This window comes from Heloderma suspectum, chromosome 6 (genome assembly GCF_057233095.1).
Source record: "Heloderma suspectum isolate Gila_16-S chromosome 6, 16-S_ref, whole genome shotgun sequence".
NCBI classification, from domain to species: domain Eukaryota; kingdom Metazoa; phylum Chordata; class Lepidosauria; order Squamata; family Helodermatidae; genus Heloderma; species Heloderma suspectum.
Genome location: NC_139463.1, coordinates 99,450,636 through 99,478,451, shown reverse-complemented (window position 1 = coordinate 99,478,451; position 27,816 = coordinate 99,450,636). Strand labels below are relative to the sequence as shown.

At 45.8% G+C, this 27,816-nt stretch overlaps 1 protein-coding gene and 1 long non-coding RNA gene across 5 annotated transcripts in view; both read right to left on the bottom strand.

Annotated features, from left to right (window-relative positions):
* Positions 1 to 10,577, bottom strand: part of TTYH1 (tweety family member 1) — an 81,848-nt gene extending 71,271 nt beyond the window's left edge. For 2 of the 4 annotated variants that reach the window (XM_084805552.1, XM_084805555.1), the window contains exons 1-2: positions 10,514 to 10,577; positions 8,527 to 8,812 (exon numbers count right to left, since the gene is read on the bottom strand). In XM_084805552.1, coding sequence (XP_084661678.1) covers positions 8,527 to 8,652 — 126 coding nt within the window. In that variant the 5' untranslated portion in view covers positions 8,653 to 8,812; positions 10,514 to 10,577. Of the gene's footprint in view, positions 1 to 8,526; positions 8,927 to 10,513 lie in introns of those variants that run through there. The other 2 variants (XM_084805553.1, XM_084805554.1) reach the window with 2 other exon arrangements.
* Positions 10,578 to 21,996: 11,419 nt separating this feature from the next.
* LOC146342052 (uncharacterized) lies at positions 21,997 to 27,535 on the bottom strand. Its single transcript, XR_014783899.1, has 2 exons — positions 27,197 to 27,535; positions 21,997 to 22,825 (listed from the first exon to the last, which is right to left on the bottom strand). It is a non-coding gene; the product is annotated as an uncharacterized LOC146342052 (long non-coding RNA).
* Between the last annotated feature and the right edge of the window lie 281 nt (positions 27,536 to 27,816).

Below are 27,816 nucleotides of genomic sequence, written 5' to 3'. Positions count from 1 at the left end.
TCAGACATACTTGAGCTTTTCTACACAAGGCTGTTAATCGCTGTATCTACTTTTGGTTTCATGACAGAACTGAGCTCTGCACAAAGAGCTTTTCCTTTCCTGCTTTTTCACTACATAACCTCTAGGTGGCGGTGTGCTATACTGGAATATCGCAATTACAAAAGTAGGAAAATACCTTTTCTTTCACTTTCAGAAATAATATCCCATTTTCCCCACTTTAAAAAAAATGGGGAAGTGCTTTTAAAAAAGAGAAGTGAAACTCAAGGATCACGTTGTCGTCTAAAGAACCCACAAACAACCATAAGGAATCACAAGTGCACAATAAGTGCCTTGTGTAGAAAAGCTCATTGTTATCCACTTGTAATCCTTTTGTGTTTTCTCACCACTTCTTTTGTCTTTTGTCTTACTGTGGAAAATCAGTTAAGGGCACAATCCTATGGCTGCTAGACAGCGGCTAGACGGCCATAGGATTTTTCTGTTTTCAGGAACCAACCTCAGAGCCAGCCCTCCAAGGTTGGTTCCCAGAAAACTGTCTCCCTGCTCCCTCCCCAGCTGCCTTGTAGGCGGTGCAAATTGTCCTGGGCTCTGTGTTTGGAAGAGCAGCACAGAGTGGAAGGAAAGGGGCGTTCCTGGGGGCGGGGATGGCGGAAGCATAATTATGACACTTCCTATGGGTTGTCTGCCCCCCTCCCTGCTCTGAACCACTCTGGCTAGACAGCCAAAATCAGCTGTCTAGCCAGTAATGCAGGGCGGCTGGAGCACGGAGGAGAAGATCCCCTTTGTGTTCCACCCGCCCTGCATTGGATAGGCGGCCACCTCCGAGTTCGGAGGTGGCTGCCTATCCCAATAGGATTGCTCCCTAAGAAAGAAAAGATGGAATAGCTGCACTAGGCCTCCTGATAGTTAGCGCTAGTACCCCTTTGGACACACCCAAAATGATCCTGAATATGCATTCTTCCTGAAGAACAGAAGTGCCTTGCTTGGTCAGGTGAAGGTCTATCTCATGCAGTGTTCTTTGCAACAACAACAACAAAAAATCCTAGCAACCAGCAGGTGATAAGGTGGTCCATCAGAAATTAGTAGGTGGTCCACCAGGGGACTGCAATTTACTCTCTGTCAGCCCCTGCTGTAAACTACACGCTTCCTGCAAAACCTTCACAAACAAATGGGACTTGCAGCAACATGCTGCAGCGTGGTACTCCTGTTCAGGACCCTCCATTCCATTCTCCCTCCGGGTTTCCCATTTTTTCCTCTCATAGTCAATCAGCATTGCATGCCCACTGAGCATGCTCAGTTCTCATTGGGCTATTTTGGGGGTTCCCCCTATTAGGGTAATTTTCCTCCGTAAATATGTTTGGTACTTCTGCAAACCTTAGTGTTCCCCCAGCCCTGCTAATACCTCCTTCTTGTGTGTAAGTGGTGTTGCTTTGGTGGTGGCACTCACAGTCTGGACATCAGAAAGAGAGGGAGTGACAGAGATGGGGGTGGGGGGCAAGGACAGCCAATAATTACATCAAGATGGGTGTGTGCATGAGGAAATGAAGTCATTCCTATGGTAGTAATCAATATTCAGAGTAAAAGCAGCATGGCATGCACTTTAGTTTCAAGCAATCCTCCAAGCTCTGGATATGAAAGAGCCAGGTACAGATGAATCTGAAGAAGTAATCCATGAACAGGTGTGTGGGACAACAGCCAAAGGTAGAAAGAAGCCAAAAGATGAGTCAAGCAGGGATTGGTGAGATAGCCCACCGGTGTTTTTTTCTTCTTCTTAATGCACATAATACAAGATTACGCAACCCAAAAGGCACACTTTCATATTCAGATGCTATACACATGTTCAGTTTTTATTATTCCATTATTCCTAACTATAACTGTATTAAAATTTTCAACATTCAGCATACTAGCAAATTTGGAGCATCCAGTTAAGTAAAATGGTCCATATTGGGTCTGCTGAATCTATTGATACCATTGGCAAGTAAAACTTGCTATGTGCGAGAGGGCAGATGGCCAGTGGAAGATGGCATCAGTGGCTGGCTGATTCTTGTCACAGAAATCAGTGATCTGGTGCTACCACAGGTGGGAGATAGTGCCAGAAGGAGGTAGGTGGAGTAGGTTTGGAACAAGTGGGTTGCACAGTGTGTGTCTGGCCATCGACAGAGGAGTAAAACAACAGAGGGCAGCATGGTTTCGTGGAGACTTCATGTGAGTCCTGCCATTAAATACGGCTTAGAGGTTGTGCAGTGTGCCGGGGCTGGCTCCATGGCATATTGCCCCCATGAGCCCCTCCTAATCCATGCCTCCCCATGTGCCCTGGTGGGCAGTAGCGTGTTCCAGTGACAGCTGTGGAGACCTGGAACCACCATTAAAATCTTCCCAATGACCCGGAGCCATTGATATAGAGTCACTCTGGGATATTAAGGGGAATGTAAATGCTGGCTCCCACTGGGGGCTGCCATTTAAATTTCCCACAATGCCCTGGAGCAACACTACATTGGGAACAATCTGAGGTGCTGCAGAAAATATAAATGCCGGCTCTAAGTCAGCCCTGCACTCCAGGAGTGTCGTAAAGGGGAGTGGGGCACAGGGCAGAGCAGGCCTCAGCAGTGGGCCCTCCTGGGGCCCCAGCAGCTGCCCAAAGATGCTGGGTGCTGATGCTGACTTTGCCTGGTGCCTCTTCTGAGGGCTTGTTGAGAGTCAAGCGAAAGGGTGCAGCCACACCTTGGCAGTGCCACAAAGTGGATTTAATTAAGGCTGCAATAACCTTTTGCAGGAGGAGTTGAGAGCTGTGAAAATGTACCAAGATAAAGAACTATATAAAAGATAAATTATTATACTGTGCCAAGTTCTCGCATCCACATCTTTAAAAGGATGTTCAGAGAGACAAGTGGGTTTTAAAAAAAGATTCACGGCACGGGAGAAGAAAAAGGGCCTTGTGATGATCTGCCTCTCTAAAAAGAAGGTTATGAAGGGAGAGGGAGGGTGTAGGCGTCCCACATTTTATGTGACCAGAAAACCCAAATTCTTTAATTGAATTAAGTGAGATAGATTTGCATGGGCTTACTTAATCGGCATACTTCACAATGGTTTTGAAGTGTGAGGGGTTTTTGTGTGTGTGTGTGTAGCATCTGTGATGGCATTTTAGGAACTGAGGCAGTGGGAAGAAGGGGGATTTGGTGATGGGACTTGGATTCTGTGGTGAAATTCAATTTTGTATGTGTTTGAGAGGTGAAATTTGACTCAAACTCAGATTTGAGGGGATGAGGTGTGACCCTTTCCTTAATACACTAGTTTACTATAGGCAGGGAGCTCTTTTTTTAAAAATTTTATTTACATGAGGGAAGCTATCTCAAATATGAACCCTTCCCTCCTCTACCATGAAGTGGTACAGTCCAAAATTCTACCATTTAGGTTGCAGTCCAATGCACACTTATGTTCAAGTGAGCGAATCAGGCCTGATCTACATATGCAGCAAAATAGTACGAATCCGAGGAGGGAGAATGGATTGTACCACTTCAAGCTGCAGGTGGAGCGCCTATCACAGTTTTGAATGTTCTCCTATGTGGAAAAACTCCAAACAGCTAGAAAACAAACACGACAGGGAATGTGATAGATTCTCTCCCTGATATACAATTTGGGACTTGCAGAATGTTGTTTTTAAAAGGGTGAGCATTCAGAAGAGATGCCCCCATCCCTATAGTTTGATATGGTACAGTCTACGCTAACTCCAGGATTGTTACCACCTCAGTCTTCTCCATGTATAGAGCAGGCCTCACATTGAACACAGTGGACTGAATTGCATATCTATCACCTCATTCTGCATAATGTGTAGCTTGACACTAAGGGTGCATGTTTCTACATCCTATGCATGTTTCGTTTGAAAAATGTCCTACAGCTCCCAGCATTCCCTAGGCAGGTGGGGAATGCTGGGAGTTGTAGGACCTTTTTTCTGTTTAAACATGCACAGTATTGCACCTTAAGGCTCTCCTTGCTAATCGGACCACAATCCATCCCTGAAATTCTTCTGAGAGCTTCACGTTCCCATCAAGATGGCCATGCACCCTCTTTTACAGAGCCCAGTCCTCTGTTTGAAGGCATCCTTTATTTGAAGGGCTGTTCTGTCCAAGTTTAAAGATAAAGAAAGCAGAGCAGGGGCCTTGAAGTTGCCCATCAACAGTCAGTGCCAGGACAACAAACTAAACAGGCAACCACCCCAAACTGGTCACAGTTTTCCTCACTAGGGTGAGATGTAGTGTATTTCTATTTAAATTATAATAATTATTTCTAAATTTGCATTCATACACATAAATTAGCATATGCAATTTTTATGCAAATCTGCCAACTGTTCTCTTTTTTGGTGCAACCACAGTTAGAATACTGTGTACAGTTCTGGAGACTGCACTAAAATAGGACTTTGTAGAGTTGGAAAAAGTGAAGAAAAAGGCAAATGAAATTATCAAGGGGCTGGACCAAATCCTGTATGAGGAAAGGTTACAACAGCTGGGATTGTTTAGCTTAGAAAAAAGGCGAGTATGAGGAGACATGATAGAAGTGTACAAAATTATGCAAGGTGTGGAGAAAGTGGATAGGAAGACACTTTTCTCCCTCTCTCATATTAGAACCTGTGGGGTCATCCCATGAAGGTGATTGGTGGGAGATGCAGGACAGATAAAGTGGGAGATTCAGGACAGATTCGGGACAGTACTTCTTCACACAGCACATAGTTAAATATGGGATTAACTTCCACAAGATGTAGTGATGGCCACCTATTTGGATAGCTTTAAAAGGGGATTAGACAAATTCATGGGGAATAAGGCTATCAGTGGCTACTGGTCCTGATAGCTATATGCTACCTCCAGTATCATAGGCAGTATGCCTATGTACACCAGTTGCTGGGGAACATGGGAGGGAGAGTGCTGTTGCACTCATGTCCTGCTTGTGGGTTTCCCGTGGGCAGCTGGTTGGCCACTGTGTGAACAGAATGCCGGACTAGATGGACCCTTGGTCTGATCCAGTGTGGCTCTTCTGATGTTCTTATGAACTCATCCCACCCCCACCTGTGGCATTCCCAGTGCTGGGAATGGAGGACTGTTTCATTGAAAGACTTTCAAGGGTTCAGTGAGTTTATCTGCCACATTAAGTTTTATATTTGCTTTAAGATACAGGTGGAAAATCTCCTGCATATCTGGCATCACACTGCTAGTTTGCCATCAGCATTATAAATTTAACCCAAAACTACAGGTGGCTTCTACATCATAACACTGGGGAAGTTCCGTGCAAATCAAATCTGTCAGTTAGTGCCAAAATGCATCAGCCTCCCCCTTGTTCTCCTGCAGGGCCTCCTGTGGCCCATCTCACAAAGTCTCTGACTCTTCTGCCGATTGGGCAGGGGAATGAATTGCTGTGGGATGTTGTGATCACACTGATAGCATAACTCAGCTACAAAATGGGATGGATCATAGGAAGAATGTAATGGATTCATGGAGGACAGAAACAGCCATGGCTGTTGTGCAAAGATTACGGAAGGAACGGGAGGCGTAGCTGTGTTAAGATAGACCTAAATCTCCGACGGATGGAACTCAGAGTGAACAACTCACTGTGGTTTATCCAACAATTGCCCACTTTGTTGTTTTTAAAGCATCTGTTAAAAATCATCACTGGAGAAATGACCCATTGATGAAATCCAGCCTGCTTATTCAGAAGATGGTACAAAGATCCCCTAGAGAAGCTGAATTGGGGCAATCTCTTTTCATTATGGTTCTTCACCTAATCATTACAGTTCTTCAAGGGTGCTTCCAGATGAGGCTTTTATAGTGCTATTGCCCTGTCCTATTCACAGAATTGTATGGGGTGTGTATATCCAGATGTCACTATCTTTGAATTGTAATCCTCCAGTGTTTTCCCACTGCTTGTTCTGTCTTTTTTCCTTATGGCAGAAAATCTGTTAAAGGGGTAGGGTGGGGGGGGGGAAGAATTGCCTTCTGACAGGTAGTGCTAGGAGCCCTCCACATGGAAGTACCTCAAGCCAGGAGGGCTGGCATTTCCCTCACCAACCCCCATTTCTTGGTATTCCCTATTGTAACCTTAGAAATTGTACTCAGCCAAAAGAATACACCACATTGCTCTTGCACTGTCCAAGTCCTGTGGTGATTAGTTCACAGGTTACAATTTGACAAATAAGATAAGCAGGTATTGGCATCACAGCATCGGTGGCCATATTGTGAACATGTTTCATCTAGTTTGTTCTCAAATTCCCATTTGGTACATTTTGTCAACCAGCCCTTTACAGCTTGAGTTAAGAGTGAGTCTTGAATAGAAACAGAATATCCATCCTTTTATTCTCACAGTTCCCTTGCAATCTGGAAGAAACTGTGTATGACAGTCAGTGTGGTGTAGTGGTTAGAATGTTGGACTGGGTCTGGAGAGATCTGGGTTCAAATCCTCACTCAGCCATGAAGCTCACTGGGTGACTTTGGGCCAGACACTGACTGTCAGCCTAACCTACCTCACAGGGCTGTTGTGAGGATAAAATGGAGAGGAGGAGGACCATGTAAAGCACCTTGGGTTCTTTGCAAAAGGAAAAAAAGTGGAATACGAATGTAGTAGTAGTAGTAGTAGTAGTAGTAGTAATAGAAATCAGAGTAGGTGACCAAAGGGAAAACTAGAGTTTACAGAGAAATTCAAAGGAAGATGTTGGGGCTGACCAATGTTCATAATACAATTTTTAATTGTATGGGTCACGACTGAAGGATGGGGCAGGATCATAGCTCAGTAGCAGAGCACCTGCTTTCTATGAAGGCCCCAAGCTCAATCCCTGACATCTCCAGTTAAAAAGATCTCCAGGAGCAGGAGATGGTAAAGACCCCTCTCTCATCCTGAGACTCTGGACAGCCAATCAGAGTAGACAGTACTGAGCTAGGTGGCCTGGTAATAGCAGCTTCCCTATTACCAAGTTCACATTTGTGTTGATATGAAGATGCAAGGGGCTGAGAAATAACAGGCTGGTTTGGGGAACAGATACATGGGACTCTACACACAGATGCATCGGCATTCATGGAGGGAGTTTTAGACTTGGTTCACGCAGTACAGCCTTAACTTGTCCTCAGCTGCACCACGCATACCTGTGTAGGTGTAGAGTCATCTTTCCCCAACCCGTTGCCCTCCAGATGGGAGTTGCAGTACAGCACCTCTGGAGGGTACCAAGATGGGGAAAAATGGGGGGTGAGGAGAGAGAGACAGACAGACAGATAGACAGACATATAACATGTGAACCAGCCAAACACTGATGTGGCTGGCCTTAGTTTCCACACAATCTCAGTGACACCTTTTCTGGCTGACCAACCACATCTCCACATTCATCTGGTTCATACATTACGTTTCTCTGCCCTGAGGGTGGTCTCTAGGCCAGTCTGGCCTGTTTCTCTGTAGAAGGCAAGACCCAAGTGGGTCACATGGCAAACTGAGAGAGGATGTTGAGTGAGATCCAACAGGACAAGGGTTCCAGAAATCCAGTACATCTGGATCCCTTAACAGCTGAGTCTTCTTCCACAAACATAACCTCAACAGACACCGTCTGGCTCCTTCAGGCTCCACCTTGGCTCCAAAGCCAGAGCTTCTCTACCACAAGAGAAGCTTCTTTGAACTCCTTGGTACTTGCTCCCTCCGTCTCCTTCTATCTCACATTAGTCTCTTCTTTTGCTCCGTCTGCCTGCATTTCCATTCCTATCCATCTCTTCCCCTATCTTTCCATCTGGTCCTCCATTTTTCCCAATGCACCCTGTCAGATTTGTCTCCATTTGTACATTCCCCTTCCCTTCCCTTCCCTTCCCTTCCCTCATCTCCCTCTTTTTATCCTCCCGTGCCCTTCAGTCCACCCCGTCTGCCCCATCCATCTCACCTCTCCCCACCTCTTCTTCTCTTTCTCTCAACCTCTTTCGCTCCTTCTGCTTCTCTCTCTCTCTCTCTCTCTCTCACACACACACACACACACACACTCCCTGATTTAGTCTTACATTATCCACTGCTCACTTACTCCCTCCTGCTCCCTTTCTCATTCTGTCCATCTCTCTTCCAGCCCATCCTTTCCCCTCCATCCAGATTTTTGGCTTCTTTGGACCACCACTTTCTTTCTCCATCCTGATGTTCTTTTCCACCCATCTCTTGCATCTTCGGACATTCTCCCTCTCTTGCTTTCTCTCTTTCTGCATCTCTCCTGATTGCTCCCTGTCCCTCCATACAGCTAAATCTCCATGCTGCTGTGCCTGTGCTACGTCCTCCATCCATACATTTTAATCCTATTTATTCAAGCTCTTTCTTTGCTCTTCTCTCTCTCTCTCCCCCCTGTACCACTCCATCCATCTCTCCCTCTCTCTCCTCCCCCATCTGTCTTGCTGCCACCCTACCATGCAGCTTTCGCCTTCTGCTGCCTCTCCCATTTACTTTATCCTTCCCATAGCTCTGCTTGATTTCTTGCAACCCACAGCCTCCCACCCTCCCTCAAATGTACGTCCACTTTCAGATGGGACTCACCTGCTGGTAACCCCAATCATCTGGGGCAATTTCACTCCCCACTGCCTCAAACTGGAAGTTGATGTGCGGTGCCTGGTGCAGAAGGAATGTCCACCACGAAGCTCGGTACCCCTGCGGGGACCCCATCACTCCTACGCCGGGCACCTAGAACCCCAGCACCGCTCACCGTGCTGGACGGTGGCCACCCATGCTGGCGCAGGGATGGATGTCGGGGAATGATGTGTAAAGAGGCAGTGCAGAACATCAGGGCTTATCCGCGCGGGATATTGGTGGTTGGGGGGAGTGACTGTGGGAAAATAAGGGGGGTCAGATTGTGGGGAGGGGTAGGAGAGAGAAAGAGACAGCGCCATCTAGTGAGCGCCGATCACATCACTATGCTATAAACTAAACCTTGCCTGCTGCACTACCTTGTTGGAGAGACTGATAGCTCCCCCAAGTGGATTTATCCATCTGTGCAGTGAATAAAGGCACCACCAGTTGGGTTTAAAGGGGCGGATGGCTGGGGGGCCGGGATACCTTCTGCTAGTAAAAAAAACTTCTCAAATTTCTCAGTGGTTTTCATTCAAGCCGTTGTATTCTACAAGAATGTATTTGGGGAACCAGCATCCAAGTCTCGCTAACTAATCGGGATGATGTGTGTGTGTGTGTGTGTGTGTGTGAGAAATCCCATATAAAAATACCCACATATTCCACAGTTCTTTTAATTTAACCAATGCCTCTGCATAGACAGGGGACTCACAACCATCCCATAGTTTCTATGCTTTGTTTTAAGGGCTTTTTTGCACAATGCTTTTGGGAGTGAGTGGCATCACTAAATTATTGCTGTGTTTCTGTTGCAGGTAACATAACTTTTCCCTAGAAATGGGGAATATGCATGCACTATATTTCAGAAATTACCGTTCTCTCCCCAGTTTGCAGTTCTGTTGTGCTTGTTGCTTGGAAATGTGGCCATAGGAGTATTATTCATGGGTAACTGCTAGCTATTGTCTGTGACCTCATGTGTGATGACACACTCTCCACCAGGCACAGCCACTTTGCAAAGTTTTATTTTTTAAAAAACAAATGTCTCCAAAGATTGTGCACCCCCATCTCTGCAACCCAACTTCATCAGGCTGGAATTTCACTTGTTCTCTGTTTCTCAAATAATCCATTTAGCATCAGTTCAAAAATGGCTTCCTCCTTCTGTTGCCCCATTTGTGTGTGGGTGGGGTGGATGGAACATAAGAAGAGACATGCTAAATCAGATCAAGTGCCTAGCTAGTCCAGCATTTGATTCCCACAGTGGCCAACCAGATGCCTGTGGGAAGCCCACAAGTAGGACATGAGTCCAAGAGCATCCTCTTGCTCGTGTTCTCCAGCAACTGGGATAAAGTGGCATAATGCCTCTGATACTGGAGGTAATAGATAGCAGCCATCATGACTAGTAGCCATTGATAGTCCTATCTGCCATGAATTTGTCTCATCCCCTTTTAAAGCCATCCAAATTAGTGTCCATCACTACATCTTATGGTAGCAAATCCCATAGTCTAACTATGCGCTGTGTGAAGAAGTACTTCCTTTTGTCTGTCCTAAAACTCTCACAAGTCAGCCTCTTGGAATAACCCAATTTCTAGAATTATGTGTGAGAAAACAAAAAGCATCTCCTTATACACTTTCTCCACAACATGCATAATTTTATACACTTCTATCATATCTCCCCATACTCACTTTTCCCCCTAAGATAACAGTCATTTGCAGCCATTTTGCAGGGGACTGCAACAATTCTTAAACTCCCCCCACCTCCTGCCAGGAGATTGCTTACCAGGTAACTCCACCCCCTCACTATTCCTTTTTAAAGTTAATTGCTCCACCTCTGGAGGTGATGACATAGCTGTAACCAGTGGCCCTGTGGGCAGCCATATTTCCCCACAATGCCTATGTTTTAACAATGACACTATGGGCATTTCTATGCAAGGCATTTATTGTGTGGACATCATTCCCTACTCACAGTTGTTGACCGGTTATTTAGATGACATCATGACTCTCCAGTTTCACTTCTGTGTCTAACCAGCACTTCTAGTGAGTTTTTATAGGGCAGCAAAAATGCAGCATTTAATTGTGAAAGTGAAAGAAAGTGCAATTTTGCAGTGTGTATTTGTTCTATTTTGCTATACCATAGCACCACCTAGAGGTTATGTCGTGGAAAAGCAGGAAAGGAAATGATCCTTGTGTACTGCTCGATCTCAAGCCTGTGATGAAAACAAAAGTAGATACAGCCAATTGACAGCTGATTAACTGCCATTTTTTTTTAAAAAAAGCTCTACATCATGATGAAGCATCATTCCAGTAGCATTGAGAGAAATTTAAAAAGCAAAGTGGGGGGGGGGAGCCACTGCCCCTTGTCTCCTGCTAAGCCTCCACCTGTTTCCCCAAATGTTAAGAATTTATTTCAGCCCCCCCCAAAAAAAACAAACAAAAAACCAACCAGATTTTTTTGGGTGCGCCCTTTCACCCAGTGTCCTCTTCTTTTCTGATGAAAAGGGGAAGCAAAAGCATTTCTCGCTTCGTAAGAAGAAGAAAGCTAAATATATCCCTTGTGGGTGTGGATCAGGAGGAAACACGCTTTAAAACTGCTTCTGCAGGCATTTGTGGCAAAGAAGGGTGTATCCTTTCATCATCATCGGTTCTACAATCTCTGTTTGTAGTCCTGCGTCATCCACAGCAGCTGTGGGCCGTTGGACAATAAATGCATCATTAGAAGACATGTCAGGGATTTTCAAGGTTTTAATAATAGGTGTGCGGGCTCCCAATTTCCATCAGGTCCACAACATGTCATAGTGGGAGGTTTAACCATTCCCTTGCCAGCTGCAATCTTGATGAAAATCAACCCCCCCCCCCATGGTGGTATTCACTTTAGAAGAAAGTGGATGCAGTTATTCCCAGAAAGCCAAGAGATCAATGTACTGAGCACACAATGTAGCTGATTGGCGGGAGATTTAGGAGAGACAAAACGAGGTACTTTTTCATGCAGTGCATAGTTAACTTATGGAATTTACTGCCACAAGATGTGGCAAAGATCGCTAGCTTAGATAGTTTTAAAAGGGGATTATAGAATTTCAAGGAGGATTAGGCTATCAATGGTTACTAGTCATGATGGCTATATGCTACCCCCAGGGCCAGAGGCAGAATGCCCCCGAGACCAATGGGAGCTAGGGAACAATTGTGCTTAGGTCCTATTGTGCTCAGGTCCCACTTGTGGGCTTCCCATGGGTGTCTGGTTGGCCACTGTATGGAACAGGATGCTCGACTAGAGAGGCCTTTGGTCTGATCCATCAGGACTCTTCTTGTGGCTGTTGTTTCCTGAACCCAAACTCTGATGTTGATGGAGAAAGAAATCAGGGAAGCCTCCAAAGGAAAAAATGTTGAACTAATGCATGTCTTCAACTACTCTCAGATTGACTGGGTAAATACGCTTTGAGGTTGTGACAGGGACACCATTGTCCATTTCTACACATGATCATTATGCTTTGGAAGAATTGGTCATAGAGCTGACTAGCAATGTTTGATGGAATGGTGCCAAGCAGGAATTGGTATGAGATGTAAGGGCTGCTCATGGCTTGCAAACCATTTGCTTTTCTATGGGCATCTCTACACCAGCCTAAAATCCTGCATTTAAAGCAGGGCTTTCTGCTTCTGTTTTAAATGCAGGATTGAGACAACTCCCTTTTTCATGCGCTTCCTCCCCTCCCTTTCCCCCTCCTTCTCCCTGTATCTGAGTCTTCCATATCTTTCACTGATCTCGCTCCTCTTCTTGCCACTTTCCCTCTTTTTATGGAGGAAACTGAAGCAAAACACAATGGGGTAATTTGATAGTTCATTATCTGCGATCAATTTAAAAACGGAACAAAGGGCATTAGTGCAGGAGATGCTTTGAATGATCACGGCATCATGTAAAGAGCCTGCAAACTCAATCGCAGGATAAAAGCTCAGTGTGAAGGAGCCCTATATGAGGCTGTTAATCAGGCGTTAATCCACTGTATTTCCTTTAGGTTTTGTTGAAGAACTGAGAGCCGAGCACTACACAAGGAGTGTTTCCTTTCCTGCTTTTCTGCTACATAACCTCTAGGCAGCACTGTAATATGGCGGAATAGTGCAAATACACTAAAGGAAATCACGCTTTCTTTCACTTTCACAATTAAATGTCACATTTTCCTTGCTCTAAAAAAACTTGTTGAAAGTGTTGGTCAGACACAGAAGTGAAACTGGAGGGTCACAAGGTCATCTAAAGACCCATAAACAACCATGAGTGGGGAATGATGAGCGCATGATAAATGCCTGATATAGAAAAGCCCTATGACAAGAGTGCTATGAAATCCAGAATATATGTAAGTTGAGGTGTCATAGCTCAGTGGTAGAGACCAGAACATAAGCTTTGCATGCGGAAGATTCCAGTATCAATCCAAAGAAGGGTCTGTTGCCCAAGATCTTAGAGAGCTGATACTATCTGGAGTAGATAATACTGCACTAGATGAACCAATAGCCTCTGATTCAGCATAATGCAGCTTCCTATCTGTTGAAGTGGAAACTTGCCAAGGAAGTCCAACACCTTTCCAAGAGAGGAAGCTTCTCAGAAAAGGAGGAGGTTATTTAAAGGGAAGTTGAACGGGAGAGCCAATAAGGTCAAATCTCTTCAGAATACTTGGAAGCTATGTGAAAGTGTTACAGCAGAAGATCAGATTAAAATGGATATGCCAGCATGGTTAAGAAGCAGAGTCAAGGAAGCTATAAAAAGCTTAAAAAGTGGAAGGTTTGCCTAGAGAACGAAAAAAAGAGCACAAAATCTGATAAAAATAAGTGTAAGGTGATAAGGTAACTGAAAAAAGACTTTGAGAAGCATATTCAGGGCCAACCAAGACACGTAACTGCCTTCCATTGCAAGTCAAGGTACACATTACTCAAGGCTGGTCAAATTATTTTGGCAACTAACGTCGGAATCCCACAAGTCCCTCTCCCCTTCTTGGCAATGAAAGCAACATCATAATAAAATTAGCCAACAATTTACTGCCCTGTCATAACAAAATCAGTTGCCTGGGGTTGCTGCTTAACTTGGCCTAATGGTAGGGCCAGCCCATATTGTAACAACTTTAAAATAAACAACCATTTAAAAATACACCAAAATACAAATAAACCAGCCAGGAAGGCTGTTAAGACCACTGAATGACAATGGTGTGTTAAGACAGAATCGTAGAATCATAGAATAGTAGGGTTGGAAGGGGCCTACAAGGCCATCGACTCCAACCCCCTGCTCAATGCAGGAATCCAAGTCAGAGCATCCCTGACAGATGGCTGTCCAGCCTCGTCTTGAACGCCTCCAGTGTGGGAGAGCCCCCTAGGGAATTGGTTCCATTGTCGTATTGCTCTAATGGTCAGAATGTTTTTCCTGTTGTTCAGCCAGAATCTGGCTTCCTGTAACTTGAACCCATTATTCTGTGTCCTGCACTCTGGGATGATCGAGAAGAGATCCTGGCCTTCCTCTCTGTGACAACCTTTCAAGGACTTGAAGAGCGCTATCCTATCTCCCCTCAGTCTTCTCTTCTCAAGGCTAAACATGCCCAGTTCTTTCAGTCTCTCTTCATAGGGCTTAGTGTCCAGTCCCCTGATCATCTTTGTTGCCCTCCTCTGAACCCTCTCCAGTTTGTCTGCACCCTTACAGTGTGGTGCCGAGAACTGGACACAGTACTCCAGATGAGGCCTAACCAGTGCTGAGTAGAGGGGAACTAGTACTTCCCAGGATTTGGAAGCTATGCTTCTATTAATGCAGCCCAAAATGGCATTGGCCTTTTTTGCAGCTACATCACATTGTTGGCTCATATTCAGCTTGTGATCGACAACAATTCCAAGATCCTTCTTGCTTGTAGTGTTGTTGAGCCACGTATCCCCCATCTTGTAACGGTGCCTTTGGTTTCTTTTTCCTAGGTGCAGACCTTGGCATTTATCCCTATTAAATGTCATTCTGTTGTTTTCTGCCCAGCGCTCCAGTCTATCAAGATCACTTTGAATTTTGTTTCTGTCTTCCAAAGTATAAGCTATCCCGCACAATTTTGTGTCATCTGCAAATCTGATCAGCATTCCCTGCACCTCCTCCTCTAAATCATTAATAAAAATGTTGAAGAGCACTGGGCCCAGGACTGAGCCCTGCGGTACCCCACTCGTTACCTCTCCCCAGTTTGAGAAGGTCCCATTGATAAGTACTCTTTGAGTCCAATTCTGTAGCCAACTGTGGATCCACAGGATCGTTGTTTCATCTAGCCCACTTTGAGCTAGTTTGCTCATCAGGAGATCATGGGGCACTTTGTCGAAAGCTTTGCTGAAATCGAGGTATATTACCAGATATAATGGTAATACCATTACCAGATACCAAACAAGAATAGGAAGATTCTGGGGAAGCTGATTAAACTCTCTGCATCTATTCTTGTATCAGAGAACAAGTGTGAAAGATTTGGGGAAGGCAGTTTTTCAGGAGAGAACATCTGAAGAACTAAGTCAAGCACAGTTTATAAGAGATCGTACTTGAGCTAACGGACAAAATGCAAATTACAATGTTACCAGATCCGGATAGCATACACACATGGGTTCTTAAGGAACTCAAATATTTAATTGTTGATCTTCTAACAAAAACATGCAGCTTGTCACTAAAACTGGCTTCCTTACCAAAGGATGGGAAAGTAGCCAATTTAATGCTGATTTCTTTTTATTTGAAAAGGGGAGCCAGGATGGAGCCAGGAAATGACAAATCCAATAGTCTAACTTCTTTCCCATATAAATTGCTGGAAAAATCAAAATAATTAAAATTAGAATTGTTAAACATATAAAAGAACAAGCTTGCTGAGGAAAAATCAGCATGGCTCATACAAAGGAAGTCCTGCTACGCTGTCCTTTTGGAGTTCTTTGAGAGCGTCAAGAAGAAGAGGGATTAAGTAGACCATGGGTAATGGCCCTGAGGTCACATTTCCCATATTCCAGAGATGATGCCTTGGACTCCAAGGAGGTGAATTGTTTCACAGCAGCAACAACAAGAAGCCCCCCCCCCCCGGCTTCTGAAATGGAGAAAGCTTAGGAGCAAGCTAGGAGTGGATTTGTGTGTGAAAGGATTTCAGGTCAGTTCTGGTACTAAAACAAATTCCTTGGCTGAACATATGCTCAGAGGCACCCTGTTCCTTAATTCCAAGTGTATGTTCTCCACCCCCAGCCACTGTTTTGCATTTTGTGGACCTCAGCACTCTAGTAAAAAAAACACAAAAAACCCCTAGTAGAACTAGTGAGCCTGAAATCTATCTAACCCGATCTAAGGTTCTGTGCTGCTGAAGCAAGATCTAGCAAGCCTGAAGTCTGCCTACCCCTGGTCTAGGCTTCTCCATTGCTGAAGCAATATTTGAGCCTGTTTATGTGTGAAGTCTCCAGGAGTCTGCCCCTATGATCTCTGCTGTGGTATAGTAAGGTATAGATTTACCACTCAGTTCTTTAATCTCTATGCCAAACTGCTATGCAGCTGGAAATGGAGAAGCCGCTTGTAATTAGCTGGGCTGGCGAGAGTTTTAAGTGGAGTTACTATAACAGAGTTGAACAATAATTAAAATTGCTGCTAGGTTTGCATTCTATAATTGCTGCATGTACGAGTATCAAGGGCTCCTTGGAGGCCTCTCTCAGTCTAATCCAGTAGCCAAGTCCAGACACAGACAAAGGGATTCTTTTCAAAGCTTTATTCCTCTTTTACAACTTAACAACTACTGTTAGCAGCTAGATATGAGCAGCAGAGTACCTATGCCCTAAGTTGGAACAGTTGGTCCCCATTTGAAGGAGAATCACTGGCAGACCCTGATCTTTTGGGCTAGGGAGAGTCCCTCCCCTTTTCCCTTGGATCCTCTGGGTGCAACCGTTGTTTGCACACCAACCAGGCACTACGCCTCCTTTCCGCGCCCTCCATTTGCCGCCGCTCCCTGCATCGGCGTCGCACGTCCAGCAAGTCTGCTTCCCACGCTCTCTCACTCCCGGGACTGCTATCTATGCCAGGAATGCCGGTGGGAGGAATCCCTGCCAGCTGTTGGCCTTGGGAAGGATGAGCGTGCTCCTCTCCCAGGAGCAGCTGCTCTTCCTCAGAATCAGAACTACTCTGGGATTCTATGGGCTTAGTATCCACCCTGATGATGAGTCATTTTACCTGACGCTTCAATACGTCTTATATTTTTTACTTCCCAAGCAGCGTTCAGTAAGAGTTAAATTGTAATTCACTTTGCATGCTGTCGTCCTTGCATGCATCACCTACTGCACCTTGTGGTTTAATACTGTATTATACAAGTTTTATTTCCCCATGTAATCATGGTATCTTCATTTTTCATGCAGATGCTGCTTTGCATAGTCTCTCCTCCATATAATTGCTTGTGTATTATTGTCAAAGTCTCACAATAAACCTGAATGTATTATTCCCTGTTTATTTGCTGTGAGTTTTAAATACACATTTTAAATTGGTCTCACCTTTAAATTAAGAATATAGGAAGGTGCCTTATACCGAGTCAGAACCTTGGTCCATCTAGTCCAGTATTGTTGACACTGCGACTGGCAGCGGCTCTCCAGAGTTTCAGGCAGGAGCTTTTCCAGCCCTACCTGGAGATGCCGGGGATTGAACCTGGGACCTTCTGTCTGCAAACCATGTGCTCTACCATTCAGCTACAGCTCTCCCCTCTAGTCATCTCTGTTTCTATGCCCTTGTCCACTGGGGAAAATGAAGAACCCCAGCTTCACACTGAAGGACCGATGCTCCCAGCTCCTGCCGGATTGAAAGGGAGCTTGCTTTTGCTTTGCTCCCACCCTCACCAAGGTCCCCTTTGAAGGCCCCACACGAGGTGTTGTGGAGCAGCTGCATCTCCCCCCTCTCCCTCCATGCTTCATCACTCACCTGCCCCCACCATTCCCACTTCCAGTGCAGGCAGGCAGGCAGAGCAGAGGGCTGCCCTGTGAGTACAGGCTCTGGGCAGTCTTGTGGCTTCTGAGGATTCATATTCAGTGATCAAAATGCCTGCCAGTTTAAGACCAGAGTTAAGGTTGTCTCAAGCCCCACAAAGCCAGGAAACTGGAAGCTTAGGCTGATGCCTTCACAGATATGCCCTGTTATCAGTAATAGCGTTGTGCGATGTCACAAATTGTGCTTGCTTACAACTTACCCTCCATGCACCCACACTTCTCCTAGGTCTTTCCGGCCCAAATCCGGATGCGAAGGATGGAGTGTTTGGGACCAGCAAAGATGTCCCATGTTGTCCTGCTCCTGTAGTGCCTTATGAAGCATCTGAACCATACTGTTTTGCTAGAGGAATCTTCCTGCATATTGACCCACACCTGTTTGTTGCTTGTATGCAAGCACAATTTGTGACAGTGCACAACATCATTACTGATCACAGGGCGCATTTGTTAAGGCATCATCGTTGGCTTCCAATTTCCTGGCTTTGTGCCAGCATGTGACAGCCTTCACTCTGCTTTTAAAATAGCAGGTTTTTTGGTCATTGAATTCCCCTGGTTTTTAAAAAGGAAATGTATTATCACAGTGTTCTGAGAAAAGCAAAAACACAAACTAAAAACAAAACACAAAACACAAACAAGTAATTAATTGAGTAGATGCGTACAAATAAATAGATATGTTCCTGTGTGTCCAGAACAGCTTACTTCTGAGGGAAAGTCTTGGGTGAGCAGACATTTGGGGACTCTTCTAGATGAGGCTTTTGTTGTGCACTGGCCCCATCTTATTCACTGAATTTTTCAGAGGTTCCTATTCTTAAATGTTTCCTGTTCTGAAAGCAAGCTACCATTCATTCAATGGAGGCTGTCATGGTCTGTCATGTCACAAATTAAAAAGACATGGAGGACCTGTCTCATTATCTGTTCTTTTGTTCTATCTTTTCCCAAATTCATTCCATGTATTAAGATTAGGGATGTACGAAAATCACTTACCTTTCACGGATTATGCTGATGGTAGGGGGGGAGGCGTTCCATCCCTCCCCCCGGAATCCTGGACGGGGGGGGAGGTGCTCCGTTCCTCCCCCCCGGAATCTTCCACGGCCGGCTGTGCTCCGCGGCAGCTCCACGGAGCAGCCAGCCAGGCCCGGCCAGGTCAGAGCCGTCCGCCGCCGGATTTCCGGCCGCGGAGGGCTCTGGGAAAAAAAAAACAAAAAACCACGTATTCAAATGGCGGCGGCTATGGCCACCGCCACTTGCGTTCCTTCTTTTTGGCTGTCTTAATCTACGTAAATATTTACATAGACTATGACGGAAAAAATAAGGGGAACGCAAAGAGCATAGAGGACGCTATTTGCGTTCCCCTTATTTTCACCGTCTTAGTCTACATAATTATTTATGTAGACTAAGACGGCCAAAAATAAGGAACGCAAATGGCGGTGGCCATAGCCGCCGCCATTTTGCATATGCCTTTTTTTTTTTTTTACCCAGTCGTTTTAGGCTACGTAAATTTTACGTAGCCTAAAAAGTCTGGGGAAAAAAAAAAAAAAAGGCGTACGCAAATGGCAGCGGCCGGCCGTAGGCGCCGCCATTTGCGTACACCTTTTTTTTTTACCCAGACATTTTAGGCTACGTAAAAACATACGTAGCCTATCACGTCTGTGTAAAAAAACAACAACAACTGCAAATGGCGGCGGCGGCAGCTCGTCGGAAGACCAGCCGCCGCAGCTGCTGCTGCCGCCCGGAAGATCCGCCCCAGGTAAGTCTCATCCTGGGGGGATCCGTGGGGGTGGCGGGGGGGTGGCAGGCCATTCCGCCACAGATTTTGGGGGACCAAATGCACTGGCATTCGGCCTCCCCAAGATCCATGGCGGAATTCTCTGCCATCCCTAATTAAGATAAATTTTTTGAGAAGAAGTCCATCTGGTCCAACTCCGACAGAATAAATGTTTTGCTTACATGTCATAATAAGACAATTCTCCTGGCACTGGCCAATTTTGCCTTTGCAGCCCAAAGCTATAGGTAGGGATGGCGGAGAATTTCTGAGAATTTCTCCATGAATCTCGGGGAGGCCGAATGCCAACACATTCGGCCCCCCAAAATTGGCAGTGAAATTCTCCACCCCCCGCCCCCCCCCGGGATGGGACTTACCTCCTGCGAATGTCCCTCTCGGCGGTGGGTCCCGGCGGCGGTTCGGCGGGGGCGGGGGCCGGTCTTCCGACCGGCTGCCGCCACCGCCATTACAAAATAAAGTTAAAAAAAAAAAACGTGATAGGCTACGTAATGATTAACGTAGCCTATCACGGCTAGATTTCCAAAGTCAGCCATGATAGGCTATGTTAATCGTTACGTAGCCTATCACGGGTGACTCTGGAAAAAAACAAAAAAGCGCGTACGCAAATGGCGGCGCCCATGGGTGCCGCCATTTGCGTTCCTTATTTGGGCCCGGGTAGTCTATGTAAAGATTTACGTAGACTATGGCGAAAATAAGGGCAACGCAAATAGCGTTCCCTTATTTTCGCCGTAGTCTACGTAAATCTTTATGTAGACTAGACGTGCCAAAATAAGGAACGCAAATGGCGGCGCCCATGGGCTGCCGTCATTTGCGTACGCGCTTCCCCCCCCAAGTCACCTGTGATAGGCTACGTGACAATTAACGTAGCCTATCATGGCTGACTTTGGAAATCTAGCCGTGATAGGCTACATTAATCGTTATGTAGCCTATCACGGTTTTTTTTTTTCACTTTTTCTTTCGCGGCCGGGGAGACAGGGCGCTTCTCCCCGGCCTGAATTTCGGCCGGACGAGGCGGGGCACCTCCCCCCCCGGCCTGAATTTCAGCCAGGCGAGGCGGGGTGCCTCCCCCCCCTTGCATGAACCGCGAAGCAAGCTGCGGGACAAGGTAAGTCCCTTTTGTACATCCCTACTATAGAGTAAATTTTTTGACTCTGCAAACTGATTAAAAACATGTAACATATGTGTATCTGATTTTGCTCATCTATGTTTTTTGTATGCTTGTTGTAACCATTGGTTAAAACAATAAAAACTTTATTTATTGCTTGACAATAAAAAGACAATTTTTTAAAATCCTAGTGTGTGGGGGCAAAGCATAGCTCGGGGCGGGGGGAGTGCACCCATCTGCCCCACCCAGGCTTCAGGGCTGATTCCAGCATAATCTTTTCATTTTCCTCTCTCTCATCATCAGTGATCTGTCTATCAGCGAGAGTTATTCCCTCAGCCTTCAAAATTACCTCACTCTTATCTCACTTTTCTGCTACCCCGCCCCCATTGTCAAAATGCTGACAGAAACAGTAGTATTCAAAACACTGGAGTGCTGGCAGCATTCTAGCTTCAGAGTGAAACTGAGCATGCTCAACATAACTTTGCCAGCAGTTGCTGCCATCAACTTTCCTGGGGCAGAAAAACCTTGATACCTTTTAAACCGCTGCTCAGCATTTCAGCAAACCAATGAAAGGCACTCCCCCCTTGACAAGCCTGAATAAAGTATATCAGTAGTTTCTCCCAGAATTCGAAAGAAATATACAATATGGTGAACCACAGCTTGTGTTAAAAGTAGGGATGTCAGAGAATTTCGCCACAAATTGCTGAAATCGGTGGCGAAAAGGTCTGCCCCCCGCCCTCCCCCAGGACGGGACTTACCTTGGGCGAATCTCCCTGGCGGCGGCGGCGGTTCGGCAGCGGTGGCGGCCGGTCTTCCGACTGGCTGCCACTGCCGCCATTTCCAAGTTTAAAAAAAAAACCAAAAAAATGTGATAGGCTACGTAAAGATTTACATAGCCTATCATGGCTAGATTTTTAAAAAATACCATGATAGGCTACGTAAATGTTTACGTAGCCTATTACGGCTGAGTAAAAAAAAAACAACAACACCGGGCGTACGCAAATGGTGGCGCCCACGGGCGCCGCCATTTGCGTTCCTTATTTTGCCATGTCTAGTCTACGTAAACATTTATGTAGACTACGGCGAAAATAAGGGGAACGCAAATAGCGTAGCGTTCCTCTTATTTTCGCTGTAGTCTACGTAAATGTTTACGTAGACTAGATGTGCCCAAATATGGAATGCAAATGGTGGCGCCCATGGGCGCCGCCATTTGTGTATGCACAGTTTTGTTTTTTTTTAAACTCAGCCGTGATAGGCTACATAAACATTTACGTAGCCTATCACGGCTGACTGGAGGGACGCAAACAGCGGCGGCTTTGGCCACCGCCATTTGCAGACCCGGCCGGCCAGGATTTGTGGTGGGAGGGACGGGGCGCCTCCCCCCTGGCCAGAATTTCGAGGGGGAGGGACGGGGCGCCTCCCCCCCAGCCAGAATTTCGGGGGGAGGGACGGGGCACCTCCCCCCCACCGCGAATCAAATTTCGTAAAAGGTAAGTGACTTTCGTACATCCCTAGTGTTGCACAAAATGCTAGTTTCGCCCCCTGGAGGCTAGTCCAATTTGCCCCAAAGAGGAGAGTCAACTTCAGGCTGGGTCCAACTCGACTTTATTGTTTGCAAACAGTTCGACAAAGGAGCTCACGCTCAAAGCAGAGTCGACCCTGGGCAACCTCCGCGCTACAGTTTTATCACTTAGCTTGCATTCCTTAGCCAGCGTGTTACTTTTGATTGGTTGCCAGCGGTTTGCTTAGCAACCTTATCTTAGGGTTACTATCTGCTCATTCCAGGCGTGCGCAGCTCTCACAGTACTATGTGCTGCTTAAGACACATACAATGGCTTTTAGGTTACATTTTTACTACAATTCCCCCCTCAAAAGGCTTTTCTCAAATTTATACTCTCTTTGGTCCCGCGGTGGACTACGCACTTAAAGGCGCAAACTATTATCGCTGCGGCATTGACGGTTTTCTCTAAACAGCAAGTGAGGCCTGGGACGCCCTTGTTCTAGCTACTAGAATGTTGACAACAAAAACACAGTTTTTTTGAACTTTTGGAACTCAGTTTTGTTCTGTTCATCAGGAACCCTTGAAACGAGAGCGTCCCCTTTCTGTAGAGCTACTTGAGTCCTTTCAGGGGTTCATTATTCCAACGGTGACCTTCAGGTGGGTCAGCTTCCGGTGTGACCCTCTCTGGTGCAGGTGATGCCTTTATTCAGTGTGATGAATCCACTTCTTTTCTTTGGCGACTTTCATAGCAATGGGAGTGGTAAGTAGGATCTGAAACAGACCCTTCTGCTTCTTGGTAGGTGGTTCATCTTTCTAGGACTGGATTAGCACCCAATCGCTGGGATTGAGATTATGCACTGGAGCATCTAAAGGCCAGGATTGGTGCGGTGTCGCAAACCTGTGAAAACAAAACAGACTGCAAAGCAGTAACATAACCTTGAATCTTAAAACTTTTACTTTTAAATTCACATTTAAGCTATCAGCCATAGGTAATATCCGAGGTGGGCACTTGTGGAACGTTTAAAAGGTGTCAATTTAATACTTCCCTTGGGGGTGCACCATACTCGAGTCAAGGTGATTGGCAAGGCCTGTGGCCTTTCAACTTAATCTTTAAACAAATTTTAATGAGCATTGTCTTTAAGGTGCGGTTCATCTTCTCAACTTGACTTGTAGATTGAGGTTTCTAAGGGGGGTGTAGCTTCTAGTTAGTTTGTTATGCCTGGGCCACTACTTGCGTCACTTGTCCAACAAAATGGGGCCCCCGATTTGATTCACTCTCTTTAGGTAACAAGAGCTTAGGGATTACTTTTTAATAGGATCTTGGCTACTGTCTGAGCGGTGCAGTCAATTGCTTTTATCATTACTAGCAGGTACCGATAGCCATGAGGCTGGGGCAACTCTGAAAAGTCAATTTGAAATCTCTGAAAAGGATAGTAAGCGCATGGGTGACTTCTCATTTGAGCTGGGGGCTCAAGCATCTTTGAATCATTTTTGAGGCACAAAGGGCAGTCAGCCACAGTTCTCAGGTCTTGGTCCAACCTGAAGGAGGTGCTATCTGCCTCGGGAGCACTCAAAATCGGGGTGCTAAAGGGAGATGATCCCTTTATTAGCTAACCATAATTTTTGAACTTCTCAATGAGCGGCTTCAAGCCTGCACAGGTGGCTTTTTTCAGAGGATACTGCCTCACACACACAGGGCTCTCCCTTTTTAAAGAAGATTTTAATTTGTGTTATGCATTTGGTCGGGCAGGGGTTCTGTCTGCCCACACACATGGATCAACATTCTCTAAAATCTCAGTCCCTTTGGCCTCTGACACAATCTTGATTGCTTGAAGGGCCATTCGATAATTTGAGCCCTGCATTGCTGGCAGCTGTACTACAATCTGATTATCACGGAAGAAGATTTTAGCTTGCAGTTTTGTTAACAAGTCCCGCCCCAAGAGGGCAACCAGGTATGCAGATGAAACTACAAAGGCATGTTCCAGTATGTTATTTCCAGTCTTCGTGAGGAGGGGCTTGCACACGGGCAATTTAGTTTTTTTTTTTTCCCCCTTTAATTTCTTCTATAGTTACATGCTTTCCACTTTCTCTGGCCGGGGGGGCTTCACAGGGATCATAGAAAATGTGGCTCCAGTATCTACTAGGGCTTTACAGTCCTCGCCACCAACCCTTACTTTTACCTTGGGATTCTCCCGAGCATTTGTTCGTAGGGTGGTGGCCCTTCAGCTAGACTCCCCCCCACTGGAGGACCCTGCCAGCATTTGGCAGCCTTCAGGGTGAGTCTCTTTTCTCTTTTTTTTTCAGCTCTGGACAATCTTTCTTCCAATGTCTCTTCTCTCGGCAATACGCACATTTATTGAGCCCCGGTTGGCCCTTTCCTTTTCTGCCCCCCCCCCCTCTGGTCACTTCTGTGCTCTCAAGCTGCTGTTTATATCTCCGCCCATGGTGGCTGCCAGCATTGCCTTTTCCTTTTTCCAGGAATGGCACTTTTTTATGTGCTCTCATGTGCACCATAGCTCTAAAAACTTCATGATCTGGGGTCTGATAAGGCTAAAGCAGGCGGTGATATTAAGGCTTGCTTCAATTTAAGAAAAGCCTTTTTTATTTTAATTGTCCACTTCTAGTGGGTAATATTTTTGTTAAAGCTTCATACGGGGGCTTCACCCCTTTTTATGGCTACTATAGCCTCCCTCTTGTAACAGGCACACTTATCTTTTGGCTTGCCTGTTCTGCAAATCATGTTTCAAATTCTCTGTGCCATGCACCAGTTTTAACTCTTTGTTTTCTCTGCAAGTTAGGCTGTTTGCCATTGCTTTGACAGAGACTCGCTTGCTTAGATCTTCAACGACACACATTTGGGATAAGCTTTCTTTTTTTAAGCCTTTTTGTCTGCTACTTTCTTCTGCCTTCTTTTATACCTTTTTCATATCATTAAAATCTAACACCATGACTGGAAAACATTTGTTTTGCATCGTAGGGCATGGTGGACCAGATCTAACCATTATACTGCTCCTCTGACTGCATGGTCAGGGCCCATCAAAATCAAGGGAAGGGCGTTCTCATATGTGGAAAGAGTTCCAAGCCACCATTTTTGCATCGGCAACTCCACACTGCATGAGTTTTGGCAGAGTGTCAGGTTTGCCTCTGAGCAAATGGAACGTCAGAACAGTTCAGATTTTGAGAAAGAGCTGGAACACATGGGGCAGGAACTTTCTTAGGCTTCAGAAACACAGCTGGGCTTAGAAGTATCACGGGAGAGTGGGGGACTCTCTCTCTCTCACCTCTTAAGTTAAGAGAATTTGCTGCCCCCTTTTTAAAGGGAAACTAACTTTCGTAGTTTCTCTTTGAACTTTTTGAAGGCTGTTTCCTTTGTAGTCTATGAATCTCTAGCAATTTGTATCTGTATGCTTCATTAGGGTAAATGAAATCAAAGCCTTGGAAATCATAGAATCATAGAATAGTAGGGTTGGAAGGGGCTTACAAGGCCATCCGGTCCAACCCCCTGCTCAGTGCAGGAATCCAAATCAGAGCATCCCTGACAGATGGCTGTCCAGCCTCATCTTGAATGCCTCCAGGGTGGGAGAGCCCACCACCTCCCCAGGTAATTGGTTCCATTGTCGTATTGCTCTAACAGTTAGGACGTTTCTCCTGATGTTCAGCTGGAGTCCAGCTTCCTGTCACTTGAGCCCATTATTCCGTGTCCTGCACTCTGGGATGATTGAGAAGAGATCCTGGCCTTCCTCTCTGGGACAACCTTTGAAGTACTTGAAGAGTGCTATCAGATCTCCTCTCAGTCTTCTCTTCTCATGGCTAAATATACCCAGTTCTTTCAGTCAAATGCAGCTTTTTATCTGAGTGTTGAAATCACAAATCAAACTGTACACTGAGCTGATCACAAACAAACACACAATCTACAACAACGGGAGTTTAAGGCTATGACAAGCCTCACAGTACTTTTTACGGCAAGTCTTTAACTGGCCAAAGTTCCAGTCCATGTGCAGAGTGCCTCTAACAAAGAAGGCTTTGGGCCATAAAGAAGGGATGCGTTTTAACAAAAGCTCTGTGTCTCTTCATCAGTTCGAATGGGGAAGGTGTAACCTTACACCTCTTCTAGATTCCTCCACAGATAAGAACAGAGCAGTGCTGCTCAGCTTTCCAGCTGTGATGCTTTTCTTGTTTGTTTGTTTTTTTGCAAATCTCACTCTTTTGTCAGGTCTTCACAGACACCTTCCAGCCTCTCTGCTTGCTAAGGCTAAACCAGCCACGGCGAAGGGGGGTTAGGCAAGTCCCCCTTGGCTCTGCTCTGAGTAGGCTGACAGAGATAAGCTCACACAGACCCTGATATTTTAAGAACTTGCTCTGTCTTTGTTTCTTGATTTTGCCACAGTCTTTAAGTCATCAAACAAATCTCTTTCTTCAGAAGTTGCAACTTTTTCAACTGCTTTTGCTTCTTCTAACAAACTTGGATACGGTGGCAGACAAACTGTCTCTGGCGGGCCCCCTCCCTCCCCCAACAACCTCTCTTCCCAACCTAACAGACCGAATCAGACGGGGGGGAGCTCAGGGCACCTTGGGCAGGGTCTCCCAGTCTTCAAGCTCCTTCCGTGGGGCTTGAATCGGGGGGAACAGGGGCTTTGGGCTTCACCTCGCATACCATCATGACGTTACAATATTGAACTTTATATTCAACCTTTTCTCGCCTTCAGTGGATTTTGGTTGGCACTCATCCAAATGCTGATAACCTCACCTTCCCTGAGGCAAATTTATCTCTCACTACTTGATTCAGACACCACCCGGGGTCTCTTGCCCCTGTGGTCCTTTGCCAGTAACACATTTACACATTTACACTTCTGTAACTAAGGGGGATTCTTTCCGCACCAATTTAACCAACTATCAATATAAGCGAATTGATCCCATTGCCCATTATTCACCACATTTTTATATACAGCATTTACAAGATTTACACCAAAGGATCCTATGTCTGGCCAACTAATTCCAAATGCTGGCCATTCCAACTGACAGAGTGTAACCAGCTTGCCTTTCGACATCTTAGTACACGGAGTCTGACAAACCTCAGACGCTTGACTTTGCTAAAGTTCTTTAGCATGCATCCCAAGGGAGTGGCAGAGCTTTCTAAACGGGAGCTACCCGCCTCCATTGTGCCTACCTCTATTTGAAACCATACACGGAGCCTGACAAACCTCCGACACTGACACGGAGTCTGACAAACCTCAGACGCTCCGAAGGCAACCCAAACAGAAAGACAGAAGGGAAATCAAGTACTTACTCTGCCCAACACCCTAGTGCCGTCTCTTCAGACCCGTTCAGCCTGGTTGACTCAATCAATGGAGTCCACGCCTTTAACCTCCTGGGTGTCCCGACCCCCGTACTCTGGTGCCGTGGCAGACCTCAAAGGCGGTCCGGCGTGCCCCACAGGCACCTTTGCCGGTTCTGTCGTTTGACCCCAGGGTGGTCCAAGGGACTCCTGACTGACTCGCCAGTTTATTGCACAAAATGCTAGTTTCGCCCCCTGGAGGCTAGTCCAATTTGCCCCAAAGAGGAGAGTCAACTTCAGGCTGGGTCCAACTCGACTTTATTGTTTGCAAACAGTTCGACAAAGGAGCTCACGCTCAAAGCAGAGTCGACCCTGGGCAACCTCCGCGCTACAGTTTTATCACTTAGCTTGCATTCCTTAGCCAGCGTGTTACTTTTGATTGGTTGCCAGCGGTTTGCTTAGCAACCTTATCTTAGGGTTACTATCTGCTCATTCCAGGCGTGCGCAGCTCTTACAGTACTATGTGCTGCTTAAGACACATACAATGGCTTTTAGGTTACATTTTTACTACACTAGTCACTTAAAAGTACAAATGTATCAATTTTCACCTCCTTTTAACTTGCTGTATTTAT